The sequence below is a fragment of the Neurospora hispaniola genome (assembly GCF_033458365.1).
Source record: "Neurospora hispaniola strain FGSC 10403 chromosome Unknown B0T23scaffold_5, whole genome shotgun sequence".
Lineage (NCBI taxonomy): Eukaryota > Fungi > Ascomycota > Sordariomycetes > Sordariales > Sordariaceae > Neurospora > Neurospora hispaniola.
The window spans coordinates 1,292,549-1,316,400 of NW_026944410.1; the positions used below are offsets into that span (position 1 = coordinate 1,292,549).

At 52.3% G+C, this 23,852-nt stretch overlaps 11 protein-coding genes and 1 non-coding gene across 12 annotated transcripts; 6 read left to right on the forward strand and 6 right to left on the reverse strand.

The window, feature by feature from the left end:
• Positions 1-25: 25 nt before the first annotated feature.
• On the forward strand, positions 26-2,057 carry B0T23DRAFT_420930 (uncharacterized protein; the record flags this gene model as incomplete). Its single annotated transcript, XM_062839747.1, has 6 exons — positions 26-88; positions 292-888; positions 963-1,159; positions 1,265-1,480; positions 1,563-1,741; positions 1,879-2,057. The coding sequence occupies 6 exons, from the start codon at positions 26-28 to the stop codon at positions 1,920-1,922; spliced, it is 1,296 nt and encodes a 431-aa protein (XP_062691628.1). The 3' UTR covers positions 1,923-2,057.
• Positions 2,058-2,205: 148 nt separating this feature from the next.
• B0T23DRAFT_405286 (uncharacterized protein) lies at positions 2,206-2,760 on the reverse strand (the record flags this gene model as incomplete). Its single annotated transcript, XM_062838976.1, has 3 exons — positions 2,206-2,269; positions 2,439-2,552; positions 2,660-2,760. The coding sequence occupies 3 exons, from the start codon at positions 2,758-2,760 to the stop codon at positions 2,206-2,208; spliced, it is 279 nt and encodes a 92-aa protein (XP_062691629.1).
• A 175-nt stretch (positions 2,761-2,935) lies between these two features.
• Positions 2,936-6,951, reverse strand: B0T23DRAFT_162167 (Sodium/calcium exchanger protein-domain-containing protein). Its single transcript, XM_062832745.1, has 3 exons — positions 6,498-6,951; positions 3,578-6,384; positions 2,936-3,489 (listed from the first exon to the last, which is right to left on the reverse strand). The coding sequence occupies exons 1-3, from the start codon at positions 6,688-6,690 to the stop codon at positions 3,049-3,051; spliced, it is 3,441 nt and encodes a 1,146-aa protein (XP_062691630.1). The 5' UTR covers positions 6,691-6,951; the 3' UTR covers positions 2,936-3,048.
• A 2,373-nt stretch (positions 6,952-9,324) lies between these two features.
• B0T23DRAFT_420932 (P-loop containing nucleoside triphosphate hydrolase protein) lies at positions 9,325-11,107 on the forward strand. Its single transcript, XM_062839748.1, has 2 exons — positions 9,325-9,796; positions 9,888-11,107. Exons 1-2 carry the CDS (start codon positions 9,562-9,564, stop codon positions 10,820-10,822), a joined length of 1,170 nt encoding a protein of 389 aa, XP_062691631.1. The 5' UTR covers positions 9,325-9,561; the 3' UTR covers positions 10,823-11,107.
• Positions 11,108-12,145: 1,038 nt separating this feature from the next.
• On the reverse strand, positions 12,146-15,939 carry B0T23DRAFT_162204 (uncharacterized protein). Its single transcript, XM_062832746.1, has 2 exons — positions 13,616-15,939; positions 12,146-13,547 (listed from the first exon to the last, which is right to left on the reverse strand). Exons 1-2 carry the CDS (start codon positions 15,623-15,625, stop codon positions 12,243-12,245), a joined length of 3,315 nt encoding a protein of 1,104 aa, XP_062691632.1. The 5' UTR covers positions 15,626-15,939; the 3' UTR covers positions 12,146-12,242.
• On the forward strand, positions 15,784-16,106 carry B0T23DRAFT_405294 (uncharacterized protein; the record flags this gene model as incomplete). The annotated part of the gene is made up of 2 exons (XM_062838977.1): positions 15,784-15,843; positions 15,906-16,106. 2 exons carry the CDS (start codon positions 15,784-15,786, stop codon positions 16,104-16,106), a joined length of 261 nt encoding a protein of 86 aa, XP_062691633.1.
• Positions 16,107-16,658: 552 nt separating this feature from the next.
• On the reverse strand, positions 16,659-17,030 carry B0T23DRAFT_443399 (uncharacterized protein; the record flags this gene model as incomplete). Its single annotated transcript, XM_062840857.1, has 3 exons — positions 16,659-16,836; positions 16,880-16,912; positions 16,947-17,030. The coding sequence occupies 3 exons, from the start codon at positions 17,028-17,030 to the stop codon at positions 16,681-16,683; spliced, it is 273 nt and encodes a 90-aa protein (XP_062691634.1). The 3' UTR covers positions 16,659-16,680.
• A 345-nt stretch (positions 17,031-17,375) lies between these two features.
• On the reverse strand, positions 17,376-18,148 carry B0T23DRAFT_162252 (uncharacterized protein). Its single transcript, XM_062832747.1, has one exon. The coding sequence runs from the start codon at positions 17,932-17,934 to the stop codon at positions 17,518-17,520; it is 417 nt and encodes a 138-aa protein (XP_062691635.1). The 5' UTR covers positions 17,935-18,148; the 3' UTR covers positions 17,376-17,517.
• A 474-nt stretch (positions 18,149-18,622) lies between these two features.
• On the forward strand, positions 18,623-19,244 carry B0T23DRAFT_320013 (uncharacterized protein; the record flags this gene model as incomplete). Its single annotated transcript, XM_062835153.1, has 3 exons — positions 18,623-18,651; positions 18,848-18,983; positions 19,116-19,244. Coding segments are annotated over 3 exons (294 nt in total), but the record flags the coding sequence as incomplete, so codon positions are not given.
• Positions 19,245-19,628: 384 nt separating this feature from the next.
• On the reverse strand, positions 19,629-20,176 carry B0T23DRAFT_405297 (uncharacterized protein; the record flags this gene model as incomplete). The annotated part of the gene is made up of 2 exons (XM_062838978.1): positions 19,629-19,782; positions 19,860-20,176. The coding sequence occupies 2 exons, from the start codon at positions 20,174-20,176 to the stop codon at positions 19,629-19,631; spliced, it is 471 nt and encodes a 156-aa protein (XP_062691637.1).
• Positions 20,177-21,825: 1,649 nt separating this feature from the next.
• On the forward strand, positions 21,826-22,799 carry B0T23DRAFT_381817 (uncharacterized protein). The gene is made up of 2 exons (XM_062837286.1): positions 21,826-22,366; positions 22,455-22,799. The coding sequence occupies exons 1-2, from the start codon at positions 22,058-22,060 to the stop codon at positions 22,458-22,460; spliced, it is 315 nt and encodes a 104-aa protein (XP_062691638.1). The 5' UTR covers positions 21,826-22,057; the 3' UTR covers positions 22,461-22,799.
• A 535-nt stretch (positions 22,800-23,334) lies between these two features.
• On the forward strand, positions 23,335-23,434 carry B0T23DRAFT_t232. Its single transcript has one exon. It is a non-coding gene; the product is annotated as a tRNA-Glu (tRNA).
• Positions 23,435-23,852: the final 418 nt, after the last annotated feature.

Below are 23,852 nucleotides of genomic sequence, written 5' to 3' on the forward strand. Positions count from 1 at the left end.
ACTTGCCGGCGAGCCTGAACTAATCATGTGCCTTGGTGGGAAGGGAACACTCGTCAACTTGGTTACGGCTGACCACGATTCGTTCATGGTATTGTGTCGTGTTGTGGTATTGAGGGAGGGAAGCCGGCTGGTGGAAAAAAAATGAGGGGAGATCAGAGTAAAGGGGGTGAAAGGCGATCAGGGCTTAGGTATGTTATGTATAAGTGTGTCGTGCGACATCGCGATCCTTCCCTCGTCGTCTTTGTCTTCCCCTTCTGTCTTTATTTTTTTCCTTAATACACTTGTCTTCAGCAGCAGCAGCAGCAGCAGCAGCAAGTCCAGTCCCTCTTTCTAGACCTATTTGTTATCCATCAACAACAGTCACTCTCCACCACCAACAAGCTAATCCGCCCCGAGCCGACCGACTTGCAGGCTGTATTGAAGAACGGAAAACATAAAGAAGAAGACAAAGAAGAAGAAGAAAAGAAAGACAACATGCAGTCGTGGGCGACCATTGCCGCCGCCGTGGCGCTGCTGGCAAACGGGGCCGTTGCGCAAAACATGTTGCGCTTCGCCTGCTCGCAGCTGGTCGTCGACCGCGTCGACCCTCTCGTCAACCCGGGCGTCCGCTACACGCCCCATCTCCACCAAATCGTTGGCGGTAACTCATTCAACCTGACTATGGACCCGGACTCGCACGATCTAGCCGGCCAGTCGACCTGCACGTCGTGCAGCTTCGCGCAGGATCTGTCCAACTACTGGACGGCTGTCATGTTCTTCAAGGCCAAGAATGGCAGCTATCACCGCGTGCCTCAGGTCGGTAACGGCGGTCCGCAGGGCAAGCTTGTCAATAATGGTGGTCTTGATATATATTATATCCCGAGCGGGAAGGTCACCGCTTTCAGGCCGGTAAGTGACTGTCCCCAATACCCACACTTTTTCACCATCATGGACTTCCCTGAGTTGCTAACAACAACCGCTAGGGCTTCCGCATGCTCGCCGGCAACGCCGCCAACACCGACCCCAAGAAGGTTTCTTCCGGCAACATCTGCCACCGTTGCTGGACCTCGACAAACGAGGGTAACTTTATCGGCGGCGCCCCTTGCACCGGTTCCGACACCGTCGATATTCCTCAAGATACCAAGTGCAAGATGATTCGCCAGACAATCATTTTTCCAACGTATGTTTTTTTTTTTTTTTTTCTTTTTTTTTTTTTTCCCCCTCTGTTCTCTCCCCATCCCAGTGTTCACCACCGAACTGAATCAACGACTTGGTCAAAACACAGCTGCTGGGACGGCAAGAACCTCGACTCTCCCGACCACAAGTCGCATGTCGCCTATGGCGGCGGTTCCGGTGCCAATGGTGGAGGCTCCTGCCCTTCCACGCACCCCGTCAAGCTACCGCAGATCATGTACGAGCTCATGTGGAATGTGACGAGCTTTGCCGACAAGAGCATGTGGCCTGAGTCGGGCCCTGCATTTGTGTACAGCATGAACCTTGGGTGAGTGTTTCCGTCCATCTTGTCCTAATTTCCTGTTTCATCGTACAGTGGAAAATATGATACTGACAGAAAGCAAAAACAGTGGCCCCGCCGCCCACGGTGACTACGTCTTCGGCTGGAAGGGCGATTCTCTTCAGAAGGCCATGGACAAGGGCTGCAACCTCAATAAGGACTGCCCGTCTGCTGGTCTGACTGCGCAAACTCCGGCGCAGTATAATGCTTGCACTATCAAGCAGCAGGCTCCTGAGCCTGTTGATGGCTGTAAGTTTCTCTTCTCTTCTTTCTCTTCTTCTCGCTTTTTCCTTTTTTTTGTTCTTTCACCTTCCATTTCCGGGCTCTGCTCTTCTTCTCCGGGTCCTATCATGAAAACCAGTAACTTACAAACCACACAATAACAGGGCTTAAGGCAATGCCAATGGGTGAAATGGCCATTAAGGCCTAGCTAGGCTAATCAGTTGGTGAAACGCAATGTTAACCGACCAGAAGAAAACTTGGGATTTCTTCTTTGTCTATCGTCAAGCTGTTCAGCATAGTTCGTGTAAGCCGTAGAGAAGCTATTACCTCACCTATCTGTTCTATGTTTCCCGGTTGGTGAATGGGCGTGTCTCTATCAGTTTGAGAGGTTTCGTCCATATCAGCATCTCTTCCATCCGCATTTATTCTCGGATATACAGTTGTATCCGAAAAACAAAGAAACCCATGTACTTACTTTGTTTCTGATAATGTCAAGCCTTTCCGGGTTCATTCAAAGACATCTGACCACCAGTGCCACCCTGCAATGCTGGCCGCCTGACCTAATCCCGCGAAACAGCATTTCGGTATATAGTAGGTTGTGGATTCTGCCTAAACTGTCAAAACGATGATCCCAGCATGCACTCCGCTCTAGAGTGTCAGTGGTAGTCGACCTTTTTCTTCTTACTTTCCGTACATCATCAGTCAGTGAAGTGAGCCACTTGACCCTAGGGTGACGATATCGGCATATTCACCAAAAACAACCACAGTCCAGGCCCAGCGCATGCCAAGCTCACATATGAAAGCAAGAGAATGAAATGCAAATATAAGTGTATTCTTTCTCATCCGTTAATGACATGATCCATCACATGATCTCTCGTATCATAATCACACTCAACAACACTTTCCTTAGTCCTGTTTGTCTCCAAACTTCGAATCATGTTGTACGCCATCGAGCTCGCCCCAAGGAAATCCCACATGCTGATGGGGAGGCAATTTTGAACATATGCTACATGAATAAACGCAACCAAACGAAGTTTAAGAGTCATTGCTTTTGTAGCAAGGAAAAGAAAAAAGAAAAGGAAAAAAAAAAAGCTGCTGATACCCTATGAATGCCGTTTAACTCCCTAGAAATTTTGACCCCTGAACGAGCAGAAACATCGAATTTATAAAATAAACAAAACGGTCTGTGGGCTTCGTTATACAGTCATTCTTGCCCACAGACTGCTCCCAAAACTTTTGAGCAGTACCAATCTCAACCATGCGCGGACAATGCGCTCCGAGGTGTTTTGATAGTGAAATAGAAACAAAATAGAGACTCAGTGTCCCGGGGTCGTTCAGTAAGCGACACCACTAGTACCTCGCCCAACAGTCTTAAAGCCGTAGCTCATGTACTGCCCGTCATCACCAAGGGTGTCGAAGCGGCTGATGCCAGAGTTGGATTTCTCGAGTCCGGTGCTGTAGCCGCTGAAGTAGTAGCCAATAACAACGACAAGGTAGCTCAAAAGCAAGATACTGCCCTTGAAGTAGTTACTCTTCCCCTCGCCGTACATGTAGCTCAAAAGGAAGACACACAGGATGACAGTGACCATATCCCATTGTGGGAAGAGGAGGCTAAAGGTATAGCGTGCCATATCTGCGACCGGTACATCCGGAGGATAGATGGCGGAGAATAGCACGAGTGCCGGGATTTGTAACAGGCAGACTTGCAGGGCATAGGCTGAACCAATTTCCATGGAGAGCGCAATGTTACCATTCATAGCAAAGGAGATGGCGTTCTGAACATAGATAAAAGTTAGCATCAGCCCTTTCTTTGGAGAGGAGGGGGAAAAAAAAAAGGAATAGCGCGGGCGTATTAAAGCTTACCAAGAACTCAGTGGTGTTGGGAACAAGGGCAAACAGCGTAATGCCGAGAAATTTCTCGTCGATTTCAAAGCTTTCAAGAACCACATCCACAGTGTCCACCAGGATCTCGGCAATGACAGCGTAGAGAACGGTAGCTCCCATGAGAATAATAGAACTCTTGAGCCGGCTCCAATTGGGTGCATCGTGACCACCTCCTGAGTGTGCAGCAGTAGTAGACTCGCCGCCAGCCTCATCGGCATCCGGGAAAGTTGCGGTGCGGATCAAACCACGGCGGCTTCCCGGGGCCGACTGTTGTTGACCTGTGATCGAAGAGCCTCCGAGGTGCGAGGTACGTCTTTGACTGGAATAGTTCCTGGCTGCCACGGTGGCGGCAGTAGCTGCAATTTCAGCGACCTGGTGCACGAGATTGTTATTCTCAGCATCAGAGAAGCCGGGTATGTTAAGAATGGTGGATGAATGTTGACTGTCGGTGGCACCGTATCCAGTCGATTTGGGAGGGACCATATGGGGAGTGCCGTTAGCCTTGGCCCCTCCCGAGACAGACGAACCTGGCCGTTGCGGCTCATCCGAGGGGCCCTGGTGACCGACTTGGCGGAGGGATTGGCCGAGTATGCGCTTGTAGAGATGCGAATCACGAAGATCAGCACCCGTGGTGTCACCGAGTGAGGTATGCACCGCGGAAGGTCGGGCACTGTTACGGGCTGTATTCTCCTCATGCTTCTTCTCATCCGCATCGGTATTCCAGATAACGGCGGCATGGGTGCGAAGCGTGAACCAAAGACCAATGATATATGATAAGAACAGCATGCCAGCAGCAATGTAGCAGTAGGGACGGACTGCCTCCAGGTAAAATCGATCATTCATAGCAGGGGTCTGAGAGAAGTAACAGCGACGGCAATCTCTCACTGAGCCCCTGGGATGATCAAAGTAAAGACAGTCCTGGCAGGTAAGCTCGTGGGTTCCGTAAATCTGGTAGAACAAAGTCGGACCAAAGGCGCCAATAACGGCAAATAGCAGCATGGTCGATGTCACGCCGGCTGACTTGGCGTTGAAGCGTTGTGTCTTGCGCTTGATGGCGCCGCAGCACATTGAGATACCCGGAAGGAAAAGAATACCGGCGAAGATACTCCCCATAATGCTTCCTTCGACCAGTTGTGCTTTGCCTTGCTGCAGAGCAACGCAGTAGAGGAAGACCTCCACAATGGTAGAGAAGAATGCATTGATGGCAGCACCGAAGCCCATCGACGACTGTGCGGAGATGGAAGCAACAGCTTGACCAATGAAGTAGGCAAGAGGGATGATGGACAAGAGGCCAGTGACGAACAAAAAGGCAGGCGAGGTAAAGAAGTTGTGGATCTCCAAAACCCCTTCAAGGACAATCCAGTCAAAGATGACAAATATGACGATAGCCATCATGTTGACCAGGAAAATGTTGGTTCCGTCGATGGTATACTTCCAGTACTTTATACCGACAGCACGATACGTGCAAATGAGGATGGAAGAGTGCGGCGTGGTGGAGGCCCGGGCGGTCGAGATGTCGGATTCGAACCACAGGGCCAGCGGATGGCGTCGAAGATGGTCGATGAGAAGCATGGTAACCTTGCCCATGGGGATCCAGAACACCAAAAACCAACAGATTGCGGATACAATGAAGAGCGAGGGCATGATCATGGTGTAGAAGAAAAGGAAGTAGATGACTCGCCCAACATTCCATTGGCCACGGCCGAACAGTCTTCTCTTCATACGAGGAAGGTCAGAATCGGAACCATGGCCACGACCGCGGCCGAGCAGGCTCTCCGTCTCGTCGGGTTCCGAGTCCAGACTCCGGCGAGAGTGGCCAATAATCGATCGGTCTCGCTCGGGGCCAAAGAATAGGCGGCCATCCTCGAGGTCACCGCTCTGCCACTGCTCGTACTCGCTGATGCTTCTGCCTTCGTCCTGATCCTCGTCCAGATAGCCATCCTGCTGCTCCAAGCGGATAAACTTGCCGAATGGATAGAACAGGTAACCGGCAAGTCCCCAGAGGACTCGTCCGTACTCTCGACCACTAGGAGCAGCAGCAAAGACGAAGCAGACAATGGCACCTGTGTAAGCAATGAGAGACATCCACCAGCCAAAGGCCAAGGTCCACATGATGTTGAAGAACAGCAGCCATCGACTGACATGTCCTCCAGGGGACGAGTGGATATCTCCCTCAGCCGTCTTTTGAACCGAACGGTGCTTTTTGTACAGGGCCGGTTTCCACAGCCTGATGCCAAAGGGATGTGTTTCGTTGATTGCCTGCTGGCGGTCCTTCAGCGTGAAGCTTTCGGCATCACTGATATCGCCATCATCATCCTCAACCGGGGTCTCACCCTCGGCACTGTCTTCTTCGGCTGGAGGAGGCAGGTTGAGTTCCCCTTCCTGGCCCGGGGTGTCGACTTCTTCAATGACGTCCGGAGTATCCCGATCCCGGCTATCGTTTGCTCCGTCCTCATCTAAAATCGAGTGTACTCGGGATAAGGGAGCAGGAAGTAGGTTTCGCCTGCGGGCTGTAGAGCCACTGTAGCTCTTCTGGCGCCCAGCAGCATCAGCCTCGACTTCGGTTATGTCGTCATCGACGGAGAAGACCTCGCCGCGGTGGGGGGCTTGGGCATTGGACGAAGTGCGTCGCGCCATTGGGGGCTTGCGAGGTCGTGGTCGTCCGCGATCGGGACCTACCATGGGCGAACGTGGGATACCGGTCTGGGAAGCGCGGGAAACGGCACGTTCACGTTCGGAGGCAGTGATAGAAGGCGCACCCTCCGCATTGGCCATGTTGGCGGCACCTAAACATGTGCATGGTATGGTCAGCGAGGGTACGATACAAGCCAAGGAAGTCCAAGAATACACAAGGATGCCAAGGTGGGCAGTGGGAGAAGATGGCAGAAGAAGTACCCACCAGCAGGGCCCATAGGGTCTGGCAACCTCCGCACAATGTCGGTGGAGTGATAGCTGGTATCCGGAGGGTTCATGCCGGCATCATCATGTCGGGTTTCGGTGGTGTTGATGAGATCCAGGCGCGAATTTCGGCGCGTGTTGGTGGGGGACGGATCGGGACGGTCTTCGTCGCCCGTCTGGGAGGGAGGACCCATAGTGAGGGGTTGCGTGTGGATAGCAATGCCGGTGGACGGTGATCAACAGCAATCAATGGTGCTTTCTCTTTTTTTTTTTTTTTTGGGAGGGGTTTTTGTTGTCTGGTGCTACAGTAGGAAGTATACCAGGGTCAAGCGATGCACGTAGGGTTGTGGTGTTGAGGATGCTGATTCCGTCCGTCCTTTGAAGGATCCGACCTTGGAAGTATTCAGCGGCAGCCGAAGGTAGAGATAGGTGTTTGGCGAGTATCTGTCGCAGCGCAGGAGTTGGCGACAACTATGTAAGCTAGGAAAAGGATGTTGAGTCTGGATCGATCAGAGTGACTCGGTGAGCAGTGAGGCGAGATGGGTAGTTGGTACGGCACGACAGTTGCACCAAGCAATGGAGAAGGAAGAGTTCATGATGGGATTTCCTCCAGACTCGAACTGGCGGCCGCGACGGTGGACGGGATGAGGTTCGTTAGGTAGGTACTTATGAGAAAGACGAAAAGGCCGGATGATCAGATATGATGAGGTGCCAAACTAAATGCGACAACTCTTACTGGGCGTGGCCTGATGACCCGAGTAGGTAGGTTGCAACTGTTGCGAAGGGCCGACCGAAGCTTGGTGGTGGTGGACTGGATGGAGGTTTGTTCCAGCGCTTGTCAGTGTGAAGCAGGAAAAGATCGACCTTCTGGCCCCCCCCCCCCCCCTGCCCGTACTGTGCAGCGTCTTCCTTGTAGGCAGCTGCTATGGCTAGCTGTACCCCTACCCTGAAAAACGATGATGAAGACAGGACTGTAAACAACACTTGACGAAACACTGCAGTGGGTGTTGGGCTGGGCGCAAAGACAGAAGGACGCTAGAGACTCTTCTTTAAGGTATTGGGCTGAAAGGCCATGCCAACAGGGGACAAGAGTCTTGGGTTAGGCCTGGAGAGTCGCGAAGACTACCTCTAGAAAAGAAGGATGCTGAAGACAATGGTACCTCTAGGAAAGAGTCGGATGACCGAGTCAACGTTTTCTTTTCCAGAGATGGAAATTTGGGGAAGAGTTTGGATCCCAAGCATTAACACCGAGACGGGAGTGGTGAGCCAGCAGGCATGACGCCTGAATTGACATTGCCTTACGGAAGGTGCCGTTGCTACTGTAGCTGTCGCTGCAACTGAACTGCACAAAGCACTCTTTAGCTCGAGCACGGACGTTGCACCAGATAACGGCCTTCCTCTTTCCATGATCCCATCATCGGCTTTTTTTATGGTTTTTATCAACCTCGAGGACCCAAAACACCGAGTTGTACAATAGTTGTCCTTGCCACTTTTCTCTATTATAAGCACATAACCATGTTATTCCTCCCATCTCTAGCGACACTCTGCTGCAGCACAGTATCAGTCACGCTGAATGACTTGGATCCAAGTCGCCATCATGATGCCTCGATCCTTGGCAAGTATTGGCGCATCTGGAACCAAGACGGGAACGGCGCGAGGGAGGATTTGATGCGACCGCCGCGTGCACCGGTTGGCCAGCACGGTTCATGATGTGGAGGGTGAGGGAAGGCAAATGGTCTCTCCCGGTCGACGCTGGTCTCAGGTCATCATGGACCGTGATGGATGACTGATCCTAGGTTCACCACCAGGGTGGCCGGGCTTCGGTGCCCTGCTTGGCTTGCCGGTTTGACAACCCCCACTCCATCAGCTGAGCTGATATCGGAGGGCTGCCTCACTTTTCATTAGAGGTATATAATGAGTATCACCATGTGAACCGCGGCGGGTAAGAGAAAGCACGGTGTAGCATGACTGCGACGGGTATACAACTGGGTATACGTACGCACTTCAGGGCGGTATGCGGGAAAATGATTGCTCATTCTCATGGTGGAATAGAGTTTCCTATGCCAAGCGACCGTCCTCTCTCTCGTTCACTGAGACTCAACCTTGGCTTTGAACCACAAAAATGGTGATCAATGTTATTTCGGCTTGGAGAAGGCAAGAACTATCTCAGTCACACTGGAGGGAAAAGTTAAGGATCGCTCATATAAGAAGCCACCTGATACCTTAGCTCCCTAGGCAACCGCCTGAAGAAGGGGTATGTAGCTGAACGACGGGCAGGCTCATGGAAATGAGACATGTGCAGTGCGCCCTTCAGTCCCATCTATACAGGCTGACAGGCTGTTGGAAAGCTCGAGTGGGAGAAATGAGAATGGGAACATTCGAAGACAAAGGTAAATTTGAAAGACGCAGTGCAGAGCGAGTCATCTTTTATGCTGGATGACGAGCATCTGCAGGGAAAGGTGAGTATGCGTGCTGGTAGCAATCGTGACGGGACCGCACCGGAGCATGACGAGGACTTTTTTTGGAGTTTGGCGAGATTGGATACCACAACCCAGCACTGCCGGGCACTGCAGCATGTGGAGTCGACGACGCAGCTGGAAGTGACATCATTTCAAAGGGCTTCACCTTCAAAGCTCCCCTGCAAGTCTGGAGCCACGAGGTCACGTGTAAGCCAGCAAAGCACGAGCCTCTGCCGTCTATCGGTACGTAGGTACCTTATCCTGACATGGCGCTCTGATACCTAGTCTAGAGGCGGGAGCTGAGTCTTGGCATTGGGAGCCGGCCGGGTGTGTTGCGTTGACCTGAAGCTGCCTGTCTTCAGAAGGTCACCGAACGCCATCACCACCTCCACCCAGCCATTTCACCACCAGTAAACATCACCACCGCAACCCGCCACCACGATCGAGTGTCTGCGCATCGCAACACACACCTAATCTCGACGAGCAAGTGACGACCGAATACCGACCACGCACCCAAGGGCAAACCTATCCCACCTTACACAAAACAAACAATCACTAACCCCCCCCCCCCGCGAGAGCTCCGTCTCTCCCCCACACGCCGTCACCATGGCGCTCGACAACTATTATCACAACAAGATCGAGGCCATGAAGCTCGAGATCCTCAAGGGCCAAGCCGTCCTCCGCCGTCTCGAAGCGCAACGAAATGACTACAACTCGCGTGTGCGCCTGCTCAGGGAAGAGCTCGGTCTGCTACAACAGCCCGGGTCCTATGTGGGTGAGGTCGTCAAGGTTATGAGCACAAAGAAGGTCCTCGTCAAGGTACACCCTGAGGGCAAATATGGTATGCGCACTCCGCCTCCTTCTGCAGTGTCCTGTGTTACGGATGGATAGACAGATGGAAGTAACTAACCTATTGCCCCGCCGCCTACCAGTTGTCGATGTATCCGACAATGTCGACATCACCAAGCTCACTGTCGGCAAGCGCGTCACCCTTCTCTCAGACTCGTACAAGCTCGAAAAGATGCTTCCCTCCTCAGTAGACCCGCTCGTGTCCCTCATGATGGTCGAAAAGGTGCCCGACAGTACTTACGATATGATTGGTGGTCTGGACCAGCAAATCAAGGAGATCAAGGAGGTGATCGAGCTCGGCCTCAAGCACCCCGAGCTGTTCGAGTCGCTAGGTATCGCCCAACCAAAGGGTGTCCTGCTCTACGGCCCTCCCGGTACCGGCAAGACCCTGCTCGCCCGTGCCGTTGCCCACCACACCGACTGCAAGTTCATCCGTGTTTCGGGTTCCGAGCTCGTGCAAAAGTACATTGGCGAGGGTTCCCGCATGGTGCGCGAGCTGTTCGTCATGGCGCGCGAGCACGCGCCCTCCATCATCTTTATGGACGAGATCGACTCCATCGGCTCTTCGCGTGTCGAGGGTTCGTCTGGCGGCGACTCCGAAGTCCAGCGCACCATGCTCGAGCTCCTCAACCAGCTTGACGGTTTCGAGCCCACCAAGAACATCAAGGTCATCATGGCCACCAACCGTCTCGACATTCTCGACCCCGCCCTCTTGCGCCCTGGCCGCATCGACCGCAAGATTGAGTTCCCCCCGCCGAGCGTCGAGGCCCGTGCCGACATTCTGCGCATTCACAGCCGCAAGATGAACCTGACGCGCGGCATCAACCTGACCAAGATCGCCGAGAAGATGAACGGGTGCTCGGGCGCCGAACTCAAGGGTGTCTGTACCGAGGCCGGCATGTACGCCCTCCGCGAGAGGCGCGTGCATGTCACACAGGAGGACTTTGAGCTGGCCACGGCCAAGATTCTGAATAAGCATGATGATAAGGAGGTGTCGTTGGCCAAATTGTGGCGTTAAGTTTGCCCGGGGAAGGGAAAAGTGAAGGAAGAGTGGTGGTTCATGCGTGCAACGATATGATACAGAATACAATAGTACTTTTATGGGAAAAGTAACTGACTCGGCTTTTTTACTTTCCTTGGTGCATCATTCTCAAGACTGCCTTTGTCGTCTGCATAGGCTGTCTGAAAGTGTATCGTTTTGTACATTGCAAGATTGAAAGCGGTCCTTGGCAATAACGGAGTATACCTACCCTCCTCTAGCGAAATCAACAGAATGGAGATGCAAACATTACCGTTGACTCTCAGACGTATCCTGGGCCCTGGTGCTGCCTTGACTCTGCACTGGGTCATTACCGGATCTCAGACTAACTGTCACATGAAGACGAATATCATGCCGAAACTGAGAGGAAAATGTTCATTGGAATGGCTTAGGTCTCTCGAATGTCAAAAGGTTATTTGTAAGCTGCGTGGCTATCCGTGAGGAAGTGGCGAACCCTCATAGTGTCTTGAACTACAGTTTCTGTCTTTCAGGGACAACTACAACCTGTAAAGCCGCGCCGGCACGAAAGACAAATACCGAGACGAAAAAATATTGTGCTCCAAGCTACTAACACAAAGTCCCAACCAAACTGTCACGAAACCGCGCCATGCAAGAACTAACTTACAAACCACAGACCAAAACGAGACGCCTATTCACATGCAAGTTTTCAAGTACTCAAAACACCAGCAGCAGTAATACTTTGCGCGAAGTTCAGGTGATGGCAAATGGTTCATGGTAATGGTAACAATGGAAAACGACAGGAAAAGTGCAGAGGGGGGGTACTGGGTAACTTGAGGTATACGTAGACAAACGACGACAACGACAACAACGACAACAACAACAACAACAACAACAACAACAACAACAACAACAACAACAACAACAACAACAACAACAACAACACATACCCTTAAATAAATAAAAATAAAAAAGGGAACAACAACAACGTAACAAGATGATGACACGCTCTCCCACCAACCGGCCAGCCAAACCAAAAATATGCTAGTAGTAGTAATAGTAGTAGTAGTAGTAGTAGTAGTAGCAGTAAAGGAAGACTTTGATCATCATGCCATCTTCATCTCTTCGTCCCTTACTTCCTCGGTTCATCCGTCCATCAGTCTTTTCTCTCTTTCACTCTCCTTCTGTCGCGGTGTGGTCCACCGTCGTGTTGTAAGTGGAGACAACAACGGATCAAGAACCAAATAATGTATCTATCCCATCCCTTCCATCCCGTTCCGTATCCATTCCATTTCCCTTTCCATGCCAAAATGCTCTTTTCTTTTCGATCTGTCCATTCGCCTGAACCGAAGCCCCTTTAAAGAAATAGGCCCGATGCGCAACTGACCTGACCAGCTTCTGTGCAATCCGTTATCCTCTCAAACACCGGCCCATGATGGTCTCACAGCGCCAAGCTTCCAGTCCTAACTCTGCTACTTCCTCTCCTCCCACCAGCACCACCAGCGCTGGTATGATGAGAGCGCTCCTCCAGCCGCCAGATCCACTCAATGACCGTCTCGTAGCAGAGAACAAACTGCCTTAGACTCTGAACCATGCTCAGTCGCTGACCGCGGAAGTCCTCAACGGTCTTGGCGATGAGGTCGAGGCCGTCGTCGTCGAGCCAGGTGGTGTCGATTCCTTGGTCGTCCTTCGGTTCGGTCGGTGCTGGTGGGACGCCGAAGTCGAATCCCTTGCTCTCATCCAGGTTCTTCATCCCTCCTGAACCACCGGGCCCATGATCAAATCGAAGACCCTTCTGTCCACCCATGGAAATGTCGCCGTCCTGGTCGCGGTTATTCTCGGTTGCCTGTCGCTTAAAAGGTTTGACTCCGTCCATGACCCCATCGACCTCTCCGTCAGTCTCCGAGATCCGTCGCCCGCCGAAGCGGTCATCGATCCGCCGATCCGCCTTCTGCGTTTTGCGCATCCGTTGACGCTTGAGCATGTCGATCACGCTGTCAACCGTGCAGAAGGCACCTGTCCGGCCACAGCCTGCAGAGCAGTGCACCAGCATGGGGCGCGCGTGGTCGTTCGGTTCGGGTGCGTCGCTCGGGTCGAGGGGTAGCGAGTCGCCGCGCTTGAGACGGTTGGTAAAGTTCTTAACATCGACTTGTATCTCGTCGGAGGGGGCAGCGCCAGAGCTTTCGAGGGCGGGTGCCGCTCGTTGCATGATGTTGGCGAGCTCGACCAGGGCGAGGAGGTGGCTCGGTTGAGCCGGCGCTCCAAAGTCTGGCCAAGAGGGGTAATGGAGTTGGGTGATCTCGCGCATCGGGAGGAAGGGGTAAGCGGAATGGCTCAGGGCAAACTTGCGAATAATGACATATGGTGTCTCTGCCAAAGCCGTAGCGGGCTGCTGCGTGCCGTCGAGGTTTGGCTGCACCGTTGTGGTGTTGGCACGACGGCGGCCACCGTCCGCCCCCCCAGCTTGGGTTGGATTCCAAGGGAAAGCTCCTTGCGTAGCATCCCCGGAAGGCGCGGTTGTTGTCGCAGAGGCGGATTCTGACGTGGTTGGTACGCCAGCTTGAGAGCCTTGTCTGTGCTTGTCAATATCCAAAGACACCTTCTTTTCTGACAGTACTCGGAGCTTGATGGGACCAAAGTCTTTGCCTTTCCAGTAAGGATGGCACTTAAGTTGCCCTCCCTCGGATTCGGCCGTCAACATGACGATAACACGGACGTCCTGATCCCAAATGACAGACCAGAAATCCTGTAAAGACCATCAGTCAGCCGCTGGTGCACTCCTACTGGATTGTTCCTTGTCAGGTGGCGACATACCTCAAAAGTGGCCGGTAGCGGGCCCTGGCTAGCGATGTATCGCTTTTTGCTACGGCTTGCTTGAATGTGGCTGGCATTGACATAATCGCATTCGCCCTCTTGGCGGCCCTGAAGCCTTACCCGCGCGTGCTCGAACGGTAGAATGTCCTTATACCTGTTCTTTCCACCCTTTTCAATTCCGGATAGCTGCACCTTTCCGTGGTGTTTAGGGTCCCCGTTGGCGCCAGGAGTGAAAACGGAGTAAGCGTCCTTCATCCGAGACTGTTCCGTCAACTCAATGCGAAGAAACTTCTCTGACACCTTCTTTCCATGGTCACCACTGTCGGCTGCTTCCTTTAGCCACTTTGGTAGAGTCTCCTTGTTGAGCTCTTGAGGAAGACCAATGTCCATCTGCCCAACTCCATCGACCAGGTCTTGGTTTTGTCGGATGTTGTTAAAGAAGGGGTTAGGGCCCTTCCCTGTGGTGGGCAACATCACACCGCCAATGACAGGCGGAATGTTGGCTCCTCCAAGACCAGCTCCGGCACCCTGCCCTAGAGACAGGGCTGGCGTTGTGGTAGCGGACGACCCACGGTCAATCAGGTCTGGGTATGTTTCGGCAAAGGCCCTGAATCCTCCACGCAGGATATTTGCTGAACCAGAGAAGCCCTCATTCGTGAACTTCTTGATCATGTTGATTGCGCCCATGGCATCGCGCTTGTCGGACGACGAAGCATCGTAGACGACCAGGTACTTTGCGTTACGCCAGTTGGAGAACCTGTCCTGATCCTGGTTTGCCGAGAACGTTTGCTGAAGTTTCTGCAAGTTGAATGTTGCTCGCTTCAACAGTGTCGTGGGAATGCACAGGTTCAAAGCACCCTTTACCCTAGATACGGCATACTGGGGAGAGACGCGGATATCGAGCAACAAGAGGTCTGAATCGTCCCCCTGGTCCATAAGGTCCTTCAGCCGTGCCGGGTCTATCATAGCCAGTCCATCGTTGTTCGCTGCTGCCTTGGGGTTGGGAGGGACAGTATCCGCTCTTCGTTGCTGTATTGGTGGCTCGGCCTTTGTAGATGACATTGACAAACGCGGGTGGCGGTCATCGACTCGGGAGATGGAATGAGCCGACTTACCCCATTCTACGGGGGTTCCAAAAGGGGGATCGATCTGCGCTGGTGATTCGTGCCTGCCCATGTTGAAGAAGGAAGGGGCATTGAGGGAGGCTTGGGAGCTCCGCTTCGAGTCCCCGGAGATATAGGCGGAGTCATGTATACTATCATTGTCACCTGGTTGTTTGAGGTTTTGAATGTCCTTGTTCAACTTGAGGTTGGGGAGCGGGCCATGCAAGCCCAACCCAGACAGCCTGGGGAAGTGGCTGCTCGTGGGCTCGGCACCGAGGCTCAGGTTATGTCGCTTGGGCGGCTCTGGCCTCTTGAAGCCAAAAGGTGTTGTGGGACCGGGCGTACGCGGGCCCATGGTGATATTGAAGTGCGACCCCGACAAGCTGAAGGACGACCTCCCGAGGTTGGCATCTATTTGCCTCCTGAAGGCCTCGAAGTCGGGGTTCGCATCTAGGGGCAATGGCTTCGGCATTGCTGCGGCGAATGATTTTACCGAGGAAGACGGCGAGCTCCAGTTTTCGCTGGGCAATACGGCCGACTCCAGCGGGTCGGCGGCATGATCGACCGAGAGGCCAAAGTAATTAGGACTCGGGATACGAGCATCTTGCTGTTGGGCGGGTTGTTGTTGGGCGGACGTATCAGGAGAGAGCCGGGGAGGGTATGGCTGGCCGACCGAGTAGATGCGCGGCGAGGCTAGCGGCGTGCCGGTAGGCTTATGGGTGAAGTAGGACTGGGAATTCGATCGCGAATGGGCCCCTGGTGTTTTCATGGTGAGGTATGTGGTGGTGGTGGTTGTGGTAGAGTGGGTGTTGGTTCCTTGATTTGGCGACATGGCTATGTTGGCGACGAAGATTCGCGGTCTCGTCCTACGTTCCGCCACAAATAAATCTTCCCTCGATCGTTTCATAAGGCTCCCATCTTCTGTCGCCGAGACCGACGGTGTAAAGTTAGGATAAGGGGGTAGGTATTTATACCTAGTGGCGTGTTGTGGTAAAGTTCCTTGCAGTCGTTATTGTCCCAGCAGGGTACGTGGGAGAAGGGGAAGCGACGCAAGTGGCTCGATATATGTCGCAGAGACAGAGTCGCGTCGGGCCAGCCCTGGAGCCCAAGTCGACTGGAAAGGCTGTAGGTTTCGATGCGAGGTTATGGAGCGAGAGCGGACAAGGAGGGACCTTACGTAGGCACAGGGGAGGAGACCGTGGAGAGGAGCTGGTCGGTCGTGTACAATTGAAAGCGCCCGTGTTTCGTCGTCAAGGTGGACTCTGCGCGGAAAGACGATGTACCGGTGGAGGGGCGTGAAATTGACAGGAACCTGGAAGCGACTACCCTGTCTCAACAGTGGGGAAGCTGGGAAGGTCGACTTGTTATCGCAGCAGCAGGAAGCGTGAGACACAAGAGCAGCATGTAGTATGGGCAGTCTGCAGTGTCTACATACGGGTGTAGTACTGTAGACGGTGTGGATAGCTCCTTTTGGAGGGTCGAGATTGTGGTTTCGGAGGGCAGCCGAGTATCTTACTGTGTACAAGTAGTACTGTGTTAAAACAAAGTTGAAGAGGTTACGAAGGGGAAGAAGAGACGAAGGGACCACTCAATTTCACAGAAGAAGAGAACTTGGGGTAGAAAAAAAAAAACCGGACCTGACAGGAAGGGGGGACTGAGGGAGTTTGGCAGAATGAGTGTGTGCGTTAGGTGTGCAGTGTGTGTTGGTGTGTGAGAACTGAAGATCGTAGTGGTGTCCCCTGGTGTGGATGTGGTGGACTGTACAAGGGGGGGGGGGGGGGGGGGGGTACAATCATCAACAGGCCGTCAAAAACGACTAGCAAGAGGTACAAGGTACAATTGCCCACCTCTATACCTTGTCAACCTAACTGGCGGCTGTGGAGCCTCTGACGCGCAGGTGGGGATTGTTCAGAGAGCGTCCCTGTACGGTGATGTCGTTGGCGGTTTCCGTACGGCTCAGATCTAGTATCTGGGTCTCTTCCGAGGCGCTGTTACGGCGTCCAGACCGAAGCTGAATGAGGCTAGGTTCCGTGTAGATAGCCTCGGAAAATTGTTCTGGGTAAGTCGAATGTCGGGATTGGACCGACACAACTGTCGGACTTTTGGCTTTTGTTGCGACTAATTGCAGCAGTAGTATACACTTGTCGGGCGTGCCTCCCACTTTGTTTCTGCTCTTTCGCAATGTACACACGTCCTATGTACTAACAGAGTACGCAGTAGACTCGCACAGTATAAAGTGGTGGCCACTGGCGGCTGGCGGGGTCTGTTCCATTGATGTCGCGTCGGGGTGATCGCTGTTGGAAATCTGACATGACGATCAGGTTCGGCTTCTTGGCAACCGAGGAAACTTGCACAATTTTGTTTGGTAGGCCTTTTTCTCTTCGCCTTGAGATTACGTACACAGTACACAGTAATATCTCTATACCTCTTTCAAGGCTTGAGCAGGTATCACGTGAAGCAATCGCAGTTCGGCCAGTCCAGTGCGACAACAATGGAAATGGTCAAAATCAACTACGAGGGTGTGTAATTGTACGCCAAACGCCGAAGCCAGGGGACGGTTGGGGTTTGGAAAAGGAAGATCAGAGAAACGTCAACTCGGGATGTACATAGTAGACCGGGGCAGAAGCGCAAAGGAGAGGATGCCGGGAAACAAGGGGTCAATCAATGTCTGCACAGGTTTGATGTCAAAGTGGATGGAAGCAATGATCTGCGCTGGTGCAGTTTCCCCATCCGACAACCGGCATCCGCGTTTTGTCATCGTTGACGTCGCTTTGCTGACCTCATCTATGGGTCGCCCACTCACCAGTGATGAGATGTCTTTTTTGATAAAGTGGTGTCGAGGCGAATTTCCTTAGAGTAAGCCTCGCCTTTACCGGCTCCATGCTCATGTTTTGGTCTTTGTCCAATTTTTGTGTTTACTGCCTCTCTATTTTTTACGCACGCAGGGCTTGATTGTGCTTGTCTGGCTTTCAACTTCAGTGGACTATAGTAGAACACTGCAGGGAAGGGCAGTTCCTTCGTCCGATATGTTTCTAGGTAGTCCGGACGAAAGCGGAATGCCGTCTCTGTCATCTGTCTGTACGGCACTCGGCCACGGATACCGGTGCACGCATCACGTATATGCGCCGTATGCGTGTTGAAGCGATGAGGCCATTTTGTGGTTTTATCGCCCCTAAGCCGGTGATCGGATGTCCATTCTGTGGTTCGAAATCGCATCCATTGGAGAAAAAAAGGGGACCCTCTAATTCAACAGGTGCCAGTTAGAGGAATCCAACATACACACAGATACGCCAGGGTCAATCTTCATTCGCGTCACTTGTCGTCATATGTGGTAGCAGCGCCCCAGATATCTTTCGAAGCTTGCAGTCCGACCGTGATAGTACTGGCCCAGGGTTGCGGCAGAGGTGTCGGTATCAGTGTTTGATCGAACTGCCTGGCCTGGTATCTGAATGTGTCTCATAGGTGCAACTCCCACTTCTGATTCAACCATGTAGCGCTTATATTTTTGTTGTTACTAAGCACGGTGACTCGCTGGAGAGGATCTTGTAGATTGGACCGCCGACCTCCGAAATATTAGTTGTCAAGCAATAATCAAGAAAGAAAATCGGTCAAAGGTGGTGCCTGAAAATCTTGTCAAGAGGTGTTCTAGATGGGTCTTTGGGTCGTCGAGTCGTGATAATGGGTGTCTCCAATCTGGCCAACAGGAACAACGCGGGAGAAGCCTACCTGGAGGTGAGTTTCAGGGAAACCCGACTTCCAAAAACATCAATGTTTATCCCTTCTCATTGACATTGTGACTGAAGTTTGAATGAGCAACGTAAGATTGATCTGAGAAATACGCGACTTCTCTTTCCTTTCAGCCTCTTCCTTCGTCTTTCATAGGTTTCACTATCAACTGCTTGACAGGACAGAGTTGAAGGTGTCTACCTGTAGGTGCGTAGATGGTAGCAGGGCATTGACACGATGACAGGGACGATGGTGGTTACCAAGAGGTACCTGCTACCGATAGAGAAGAACAGAACTAAGCTACCCTGGGCTACTTACCTTAGGTACCTCTACCTACCTACCTAGGTAGTGGGTTGCCCGACCAACAGAACTTGGCACAGTGTTCCAACGCAACAGGATGCAGTGGACTGCAGTTACCTCTAGTGCTGTACCTGCACCTTGCTCCCGTTTATGGGCAAGCTCCGCCGTGCAGCCGCGCAAGTCTTCTGTCGCCCGCTGCTGCTGCGGAATGTCGACAAGTGACTGGCGGGGATGACAACGTCATTGCTCCATTTGGAACTCGGATTGCAAATCCCCAAATCAACTGGTGGTCAGGAACATCTGAAGATAAAAGTTACATGTGGAAGATGACTCTGTATACCCACCCCGAGAGGCGCTCTGAGGGTTGCTAGCGGTGCCAACGTGAGGGATTCTGGCCTGACTATGACCGCATCGAGCACATCCAAATTCAATCATGGCAGACCGAAAGGATGGGACAAACTGACGGCCGCGATTTGGCGACGTGGTTGCTGAAAGTCTAAAGCCCTTTACGAGAAACGTCAATCATCACTTAAGAAATCTAAAATCATCCATTGCATATTGTCCCAAACTCGGCTCCCTTCCCAAGCCAAAATGGACATACACACTAAATTTCCCACGAGGTTCATCGCTACAACCGAAACGTCCAAAAACTTGGACTCGAGAAAGCAAAAAGTCGCATCCGCTCCACCGAGCTAACTCTCCCACTGCTTCTATACAATTCTCTCTTGTTGTCGACAGCAAGATCTGGTCATCGGAAAGCCCAACGGGAGACGGTGGCCTCGGGTTCGTTGACCTCATGGAAGACGGTCGAGTCTGGATGGAGCATTGGCTCCGTTGTTTGGTACTATCATACCAATACACACCTATGTCCGCCCAAGGCTGTTTCAGGAGAGATCAGGGTGTGAATGATCACCAAACCTTGATGGCTTTGGTGTGTCGTGGGGCAGCGAACCCGTTGAGGTGGCATGCACTGCTTGGTCCGCTTTGACTAGCGCGGCACTCGCACACTGCAAGCTTTCCACAGAGGCAGATGAAATGCTTTTCGTAGTAGTGTAAGGCATTGGAAATGGAGGGGCATTGGGGATCGTGCCTTGCTTGAAAAGCAGGCAGATCACCTCAGGGTCCTGCCCTCCTGCCCACGAGGAAACCCGTTCCCATGTTCCTTCCCACGATCGCGCAACCGAAGCACCATCTGACAGTTCCAGCAGTTGCATGTCAGGCACGCTACATACACCGAGACCAATCCATGGTCTACAATGTGCTTATCGAGATGCGACTGATGTCCTGTTTTGCCAGGTTCGCTGTAGTTCTTGATCCTGACTGTACGCCTGTTGGGCTTCTCACAGTGGTTGTCGTTACCACGCTGCCGCCGTTGACTGTCATCGACAGCTTCATCCTGTGGCGTGGCATGTCTGCTGCCCCGAACCAACATCGGTTCCGGCAAATGGATCCCTCTTGTTATCCTTTTCGATCACGAGATGTCTGAAGGTGGAGCAAGCCAAGACATCTCAGTTGAACCGCCGACCCCGGCCTCTGGCACATGGACAAAATGCGATCTAGTTCTGGAAAACTGGAGATATCCGCGCAGCTCATTCAAAAACATCGATCCTGTGTCTGGAGTTCGGAGGGGATGCCAAGGCGACTTGCCTGAAAGTGGAATTGGCATCGATAGCTCGACGGCAATAGAAGCACAAGAAGTACGAGCCGGTGCATTCGGGGCAGAGCCAGGCCTGAATTCCCGTTCCATGGGGACCATTTTTGGATTTTTAGGGGTCCTGTCCCTCCTCAGCTGTTCCGTACTAGGCCACCCGTCCATCCAGATGGTGTTCGCAACATGTGGATGGTGGTAAGGTGTGCTCAGCCCAGGATGTCTCAGGATGGCCGAGCAATCACAGGGCCAATTTACACTAGTGTACAGCCTACAAGTATCCAGAACGGGAGGGCACAGTAAAATCTGGGATGCTAAACGCTCACGGCTTTCAGCGGCAACATGGGGGGCGGAATGGCGCCATTTCCGCATGTTGAGTCAAGCTAGCAGCCCGTTGGGACGCGCTGGGAAGTTGTATGTTCCGAGTCGTCGACAGCGTGGGTCAACCCGTAACTCTAGGGATCCGACCCAGGAAACACACCTCCAAGGAGGATGGTTGGGACGGGCCTGTGCCCAGAATGCCCAGAATTGTCCACCTTCATCAATCGTAACCTTGATTTTGGGACAGAGCTAAGACGTTCTAGATCCCCGGAGACCGTCTCATCTGCAGCAGTCACCGCCAGGTTTGTCGAGATTTGCGACAGATTGTCCGGAGATTTCGTTGCAAAGGGGGGTGTCGGACGACGATCCCTTACATGGAAACAAGACATGAGTGACTCTGATGTTGAGAAGGCACTTCATACAAGCCGCGTGATTCAAGCTTCTGCAACATTTCACCAGAAACCAGATGTGAAAAAAAAAACCCGGGAACTCGTAGACTTCCGTGACTACTTTGCGATTCTGGAGCGCACATAAGTTGGAGATAACATGCGGTGTTGAAGTTGGTGCTTGATATCGGAATGTACAACCTACCGCTACGACGTAAGTACCCGGTTCACTGCAGTGTCCGGTGGACCCCTCAGACCCCCCCCCCCTACCCTGCCCGGCACTGTGTTAAAGTCGTGCGAACTCCTGCATGCACGGGACTAGCGACGTCATAGCGGAGCTTACGATTTCTGGCTCCTGTGGGCAGCAACCAGCGTGCCCCTGTCTCAGCCGCTTCCAGGAAGGCAACTGAAGGGAACTGTTCACGGTGCACAGGGGCAGTATCCCGCTCAAGACCCGGCCTCTGCTTTGCCAAATCAATCGTGTACAATGCACTAGTCTTCACAGGGAAGTAACGACGCACATCACTGTTTCCTCTCTCCCAACGGCAAAGCTTGGAGAATTCTCGATCTTATACCGGAAGGATTTCGGACGAGCACTGCTATGGAAGTGCCAATCCACAAAAAAAAAAGGAAAAAAAAAAAAAACCCTAAGAGGGCATTCGGACAGGTCAACTGCATGCGATTCGGACGAGTTTGGCTGACGGATTAGGATCGGCCGGGCCGCACGTTGGACTTGCTTCGGACTTCTCATCGGGGACTACTAGTTAGTTTCCATCGCTCCGGAGTTGCGAATAACCTCAAGTCCCATCTCGGATCAAACGGAATGGGACAGTTGAATGCCAAGATGTCCAAAGTTGAACACTTGATGAGGTTTCGATAGACCCCCTTCCTTGAGGGTGTTCTAAACTGTGTTTTTCACCACGAATAAACAACACCTCTCGCATTCGATTGCATCCCAATGCCCCTGTGTGGCTTTGGCAAGGTGTCGCACACAATCGCTACACTACGTAAGGCGTCTACGGAAGCACGACATAACACTGCAGTATTGTCACACTCCAGAAGAATAATCACACCTTCATCGTACTTCACAATAGTTACCTCTATGATAGCGATACGAGGAGTCACAAAGTTCGAAGGAGGAAACCGTTCGGCCCTGACCCCGTCTCCCCGCGTCCTCCCTCTCTCCCCCCCTTCTCAAAAAGCTTCCGTGCCGTTCCTTGCCCCGCGCTACGCGGAGAGGTGGGAAATTCGAGGACTGAATTACTGTGTAAGCCTTTCCGATAGCCACTACAACCCCTCCTCCTCTATCAGAGTTACATCTCGATGCCGCGCGGCTGACTGATTGATTCTCACAGGTCTAGATCAATTCTATTCGAGGGCCCGTAAGTGAGGGGTAAATGACGAGTTTTATAACAAGCGAGGGTGGGATAATAATAGCCAGCCGATGATGCACAAAGGGACTTTTTGTGTTACACGGCGAGCGACGAGGGTGCTGTCAACGCCGTCATTATGGGCACATTCTGGGCTGATGCGGCTACGTTGATCTGGATAAGGCTACGTACAGCCGTCTGATAACTGCATGGTGATGAGAAGTTGCGGTGATGATGATTTACATGAGATGATTCGAATCGCGAATGTATGTAGCAAGGGTAAGCGCAGAAATGTCCTTTTTGAAGTGACATATGGGAAATGAGGTGAGCTGTCATTCACTTGACTGACCACAAACGTCGCAAGACCGGCGAGGTCAGCTTTCAGCGCGAGTTGACGATAGCCTTAAAGTTTGACTCGTGCGGTAATCATTTGCACGACTTCCACTTACAACAAAACTACAGTACCAGAGACTGCAACAAGAAACACTCCGTCGCTTGACACCAACTTGTGGGTCTCGTCCACCTGGGTCCAGGTACAATCATTACCCCTGCTCGGTAAGTGAGGCTCTTCTTCAACACCTCGAGTCATGCAGAATATCTTTAGTGTAGTCCCCTCGTGCCACTCATGCCACTCTTCCGGGTCATGCCGTCTACGTCCACAGCAACAGTCGCAGCCCTAAATCCACTACATTCGAGACACTAAAACACATGTGAAGGGTCACTTGGGGGTTGTGGTGCGGTTCAGTGGTGGGACCTTTCCTCAACCCCCAAAGACTCACACATAGAAACGAGGAACAACTTCATAATTCAAGCAGCCCCAACCTTTCCTTCAACATACAGAGCAAAGAAGCTCTCCATACATGGATCGGGTATGGTGTAGCGGTAACATCGTTGACTCTCACTTCTTTCTATGTAAAGAGTGACTGCTTTCTCAACAGCCCCGGGTTCGACTCCCGGTATCCGAGTGATAAAAACGATTGTTTGTTTGTTCTGGTCCTGGAGGGTTCTTGTGCTCTGACAACTTTTTGGTGACTTTTTGTTTCATATCCCCCCCCCCATCCTTTCTGATGCCGGATGGTATCAATTCCCCTTAGTTGTTGGTCAAGTAGTTTTCTGCTCCCCGCAGTGAATAGGTCATTTCCAGGATATCTCGTCGATCTCGGAATTCTGCTATGTATTCTGATCGAACTGAGCGTTAATTAAGGCTTGTATAAAGTCCTTTCGAGTTACAAGGCGTATCTATATGGTTAACATGTTTGACTAAGGGAGCCTGAACGGGACACTTCCGCCCTGCCTAGTCTGTCCCTACTTATGCACTCTGACTCCAATACGGGTCGTCATCAGCAACACATTCCAAAGCATCGTTATATACCTTGAACGCTC

Coding starts and splice junctions, on each gene's coding strand:
- B0T23DRAFT_162167 (XM_062832745.1), bottom strand. CDS start 6,690: ATGGGTCCTCCCTCCCAGACGGGCGACGAAGACCGTCCCGATCCGTCC. Junction 6,385..6,497: donor AGACCCTATGGGCCCTGCTG/GTGGGTACTTCT, acceptor GCACATGTTTAG/GTGCCGCCAACATGGCCAAT. Junction 3,490..3,577: donor CCAACACCACTGAGTTCTTG/GTAAGCTTTAAT, acceptor ATCTATGTTCAG/AACGCCATCTCCTTTGCTAT.
- B0T23DRAFT_381817 (XM_062837286.1), top strand. CDS start 22,058: ATGCCCCTGTGTGGCTTTGGCAAGGTGTCGCACACAATCGCTACACTA.
- B0T23DRAFT_162204 (XM_062832746.1), bottom strand. CDS start 15,625: ATGAAACGATCGAGGGAAGATTTATTTGTGGCGGAACGTAGGACGAGA. Junction 13,548..13,615: donor CGCTACCGGCCACTTTTGAG/GTATGTCGCCAC, acceptor TGGTCTTTACAG/GATTTCTGGTCTGTCATTTG.
- B0T23DRAFT_162252 (XM_062832747.1), bottom strand. CDS start 17,934: ATGCGATTTCGAACCACAGAATGGACATCCGATCACCGGCTTAGGGGC.
- B0T23DRAFT_420932 (XM_062839748.1), top strand. CDS start 9,562: ATGGCGCTCGACAACTATTATCACAACAAGATCGAGGCCATGAAGCTC. Junction 9,797..9,887: donor ACACCCTGAGGGCAAATATG/GTATGCGCACTC, acceptor GCCGCCTACCAG/TTGTCGATGTATCCGACAAT.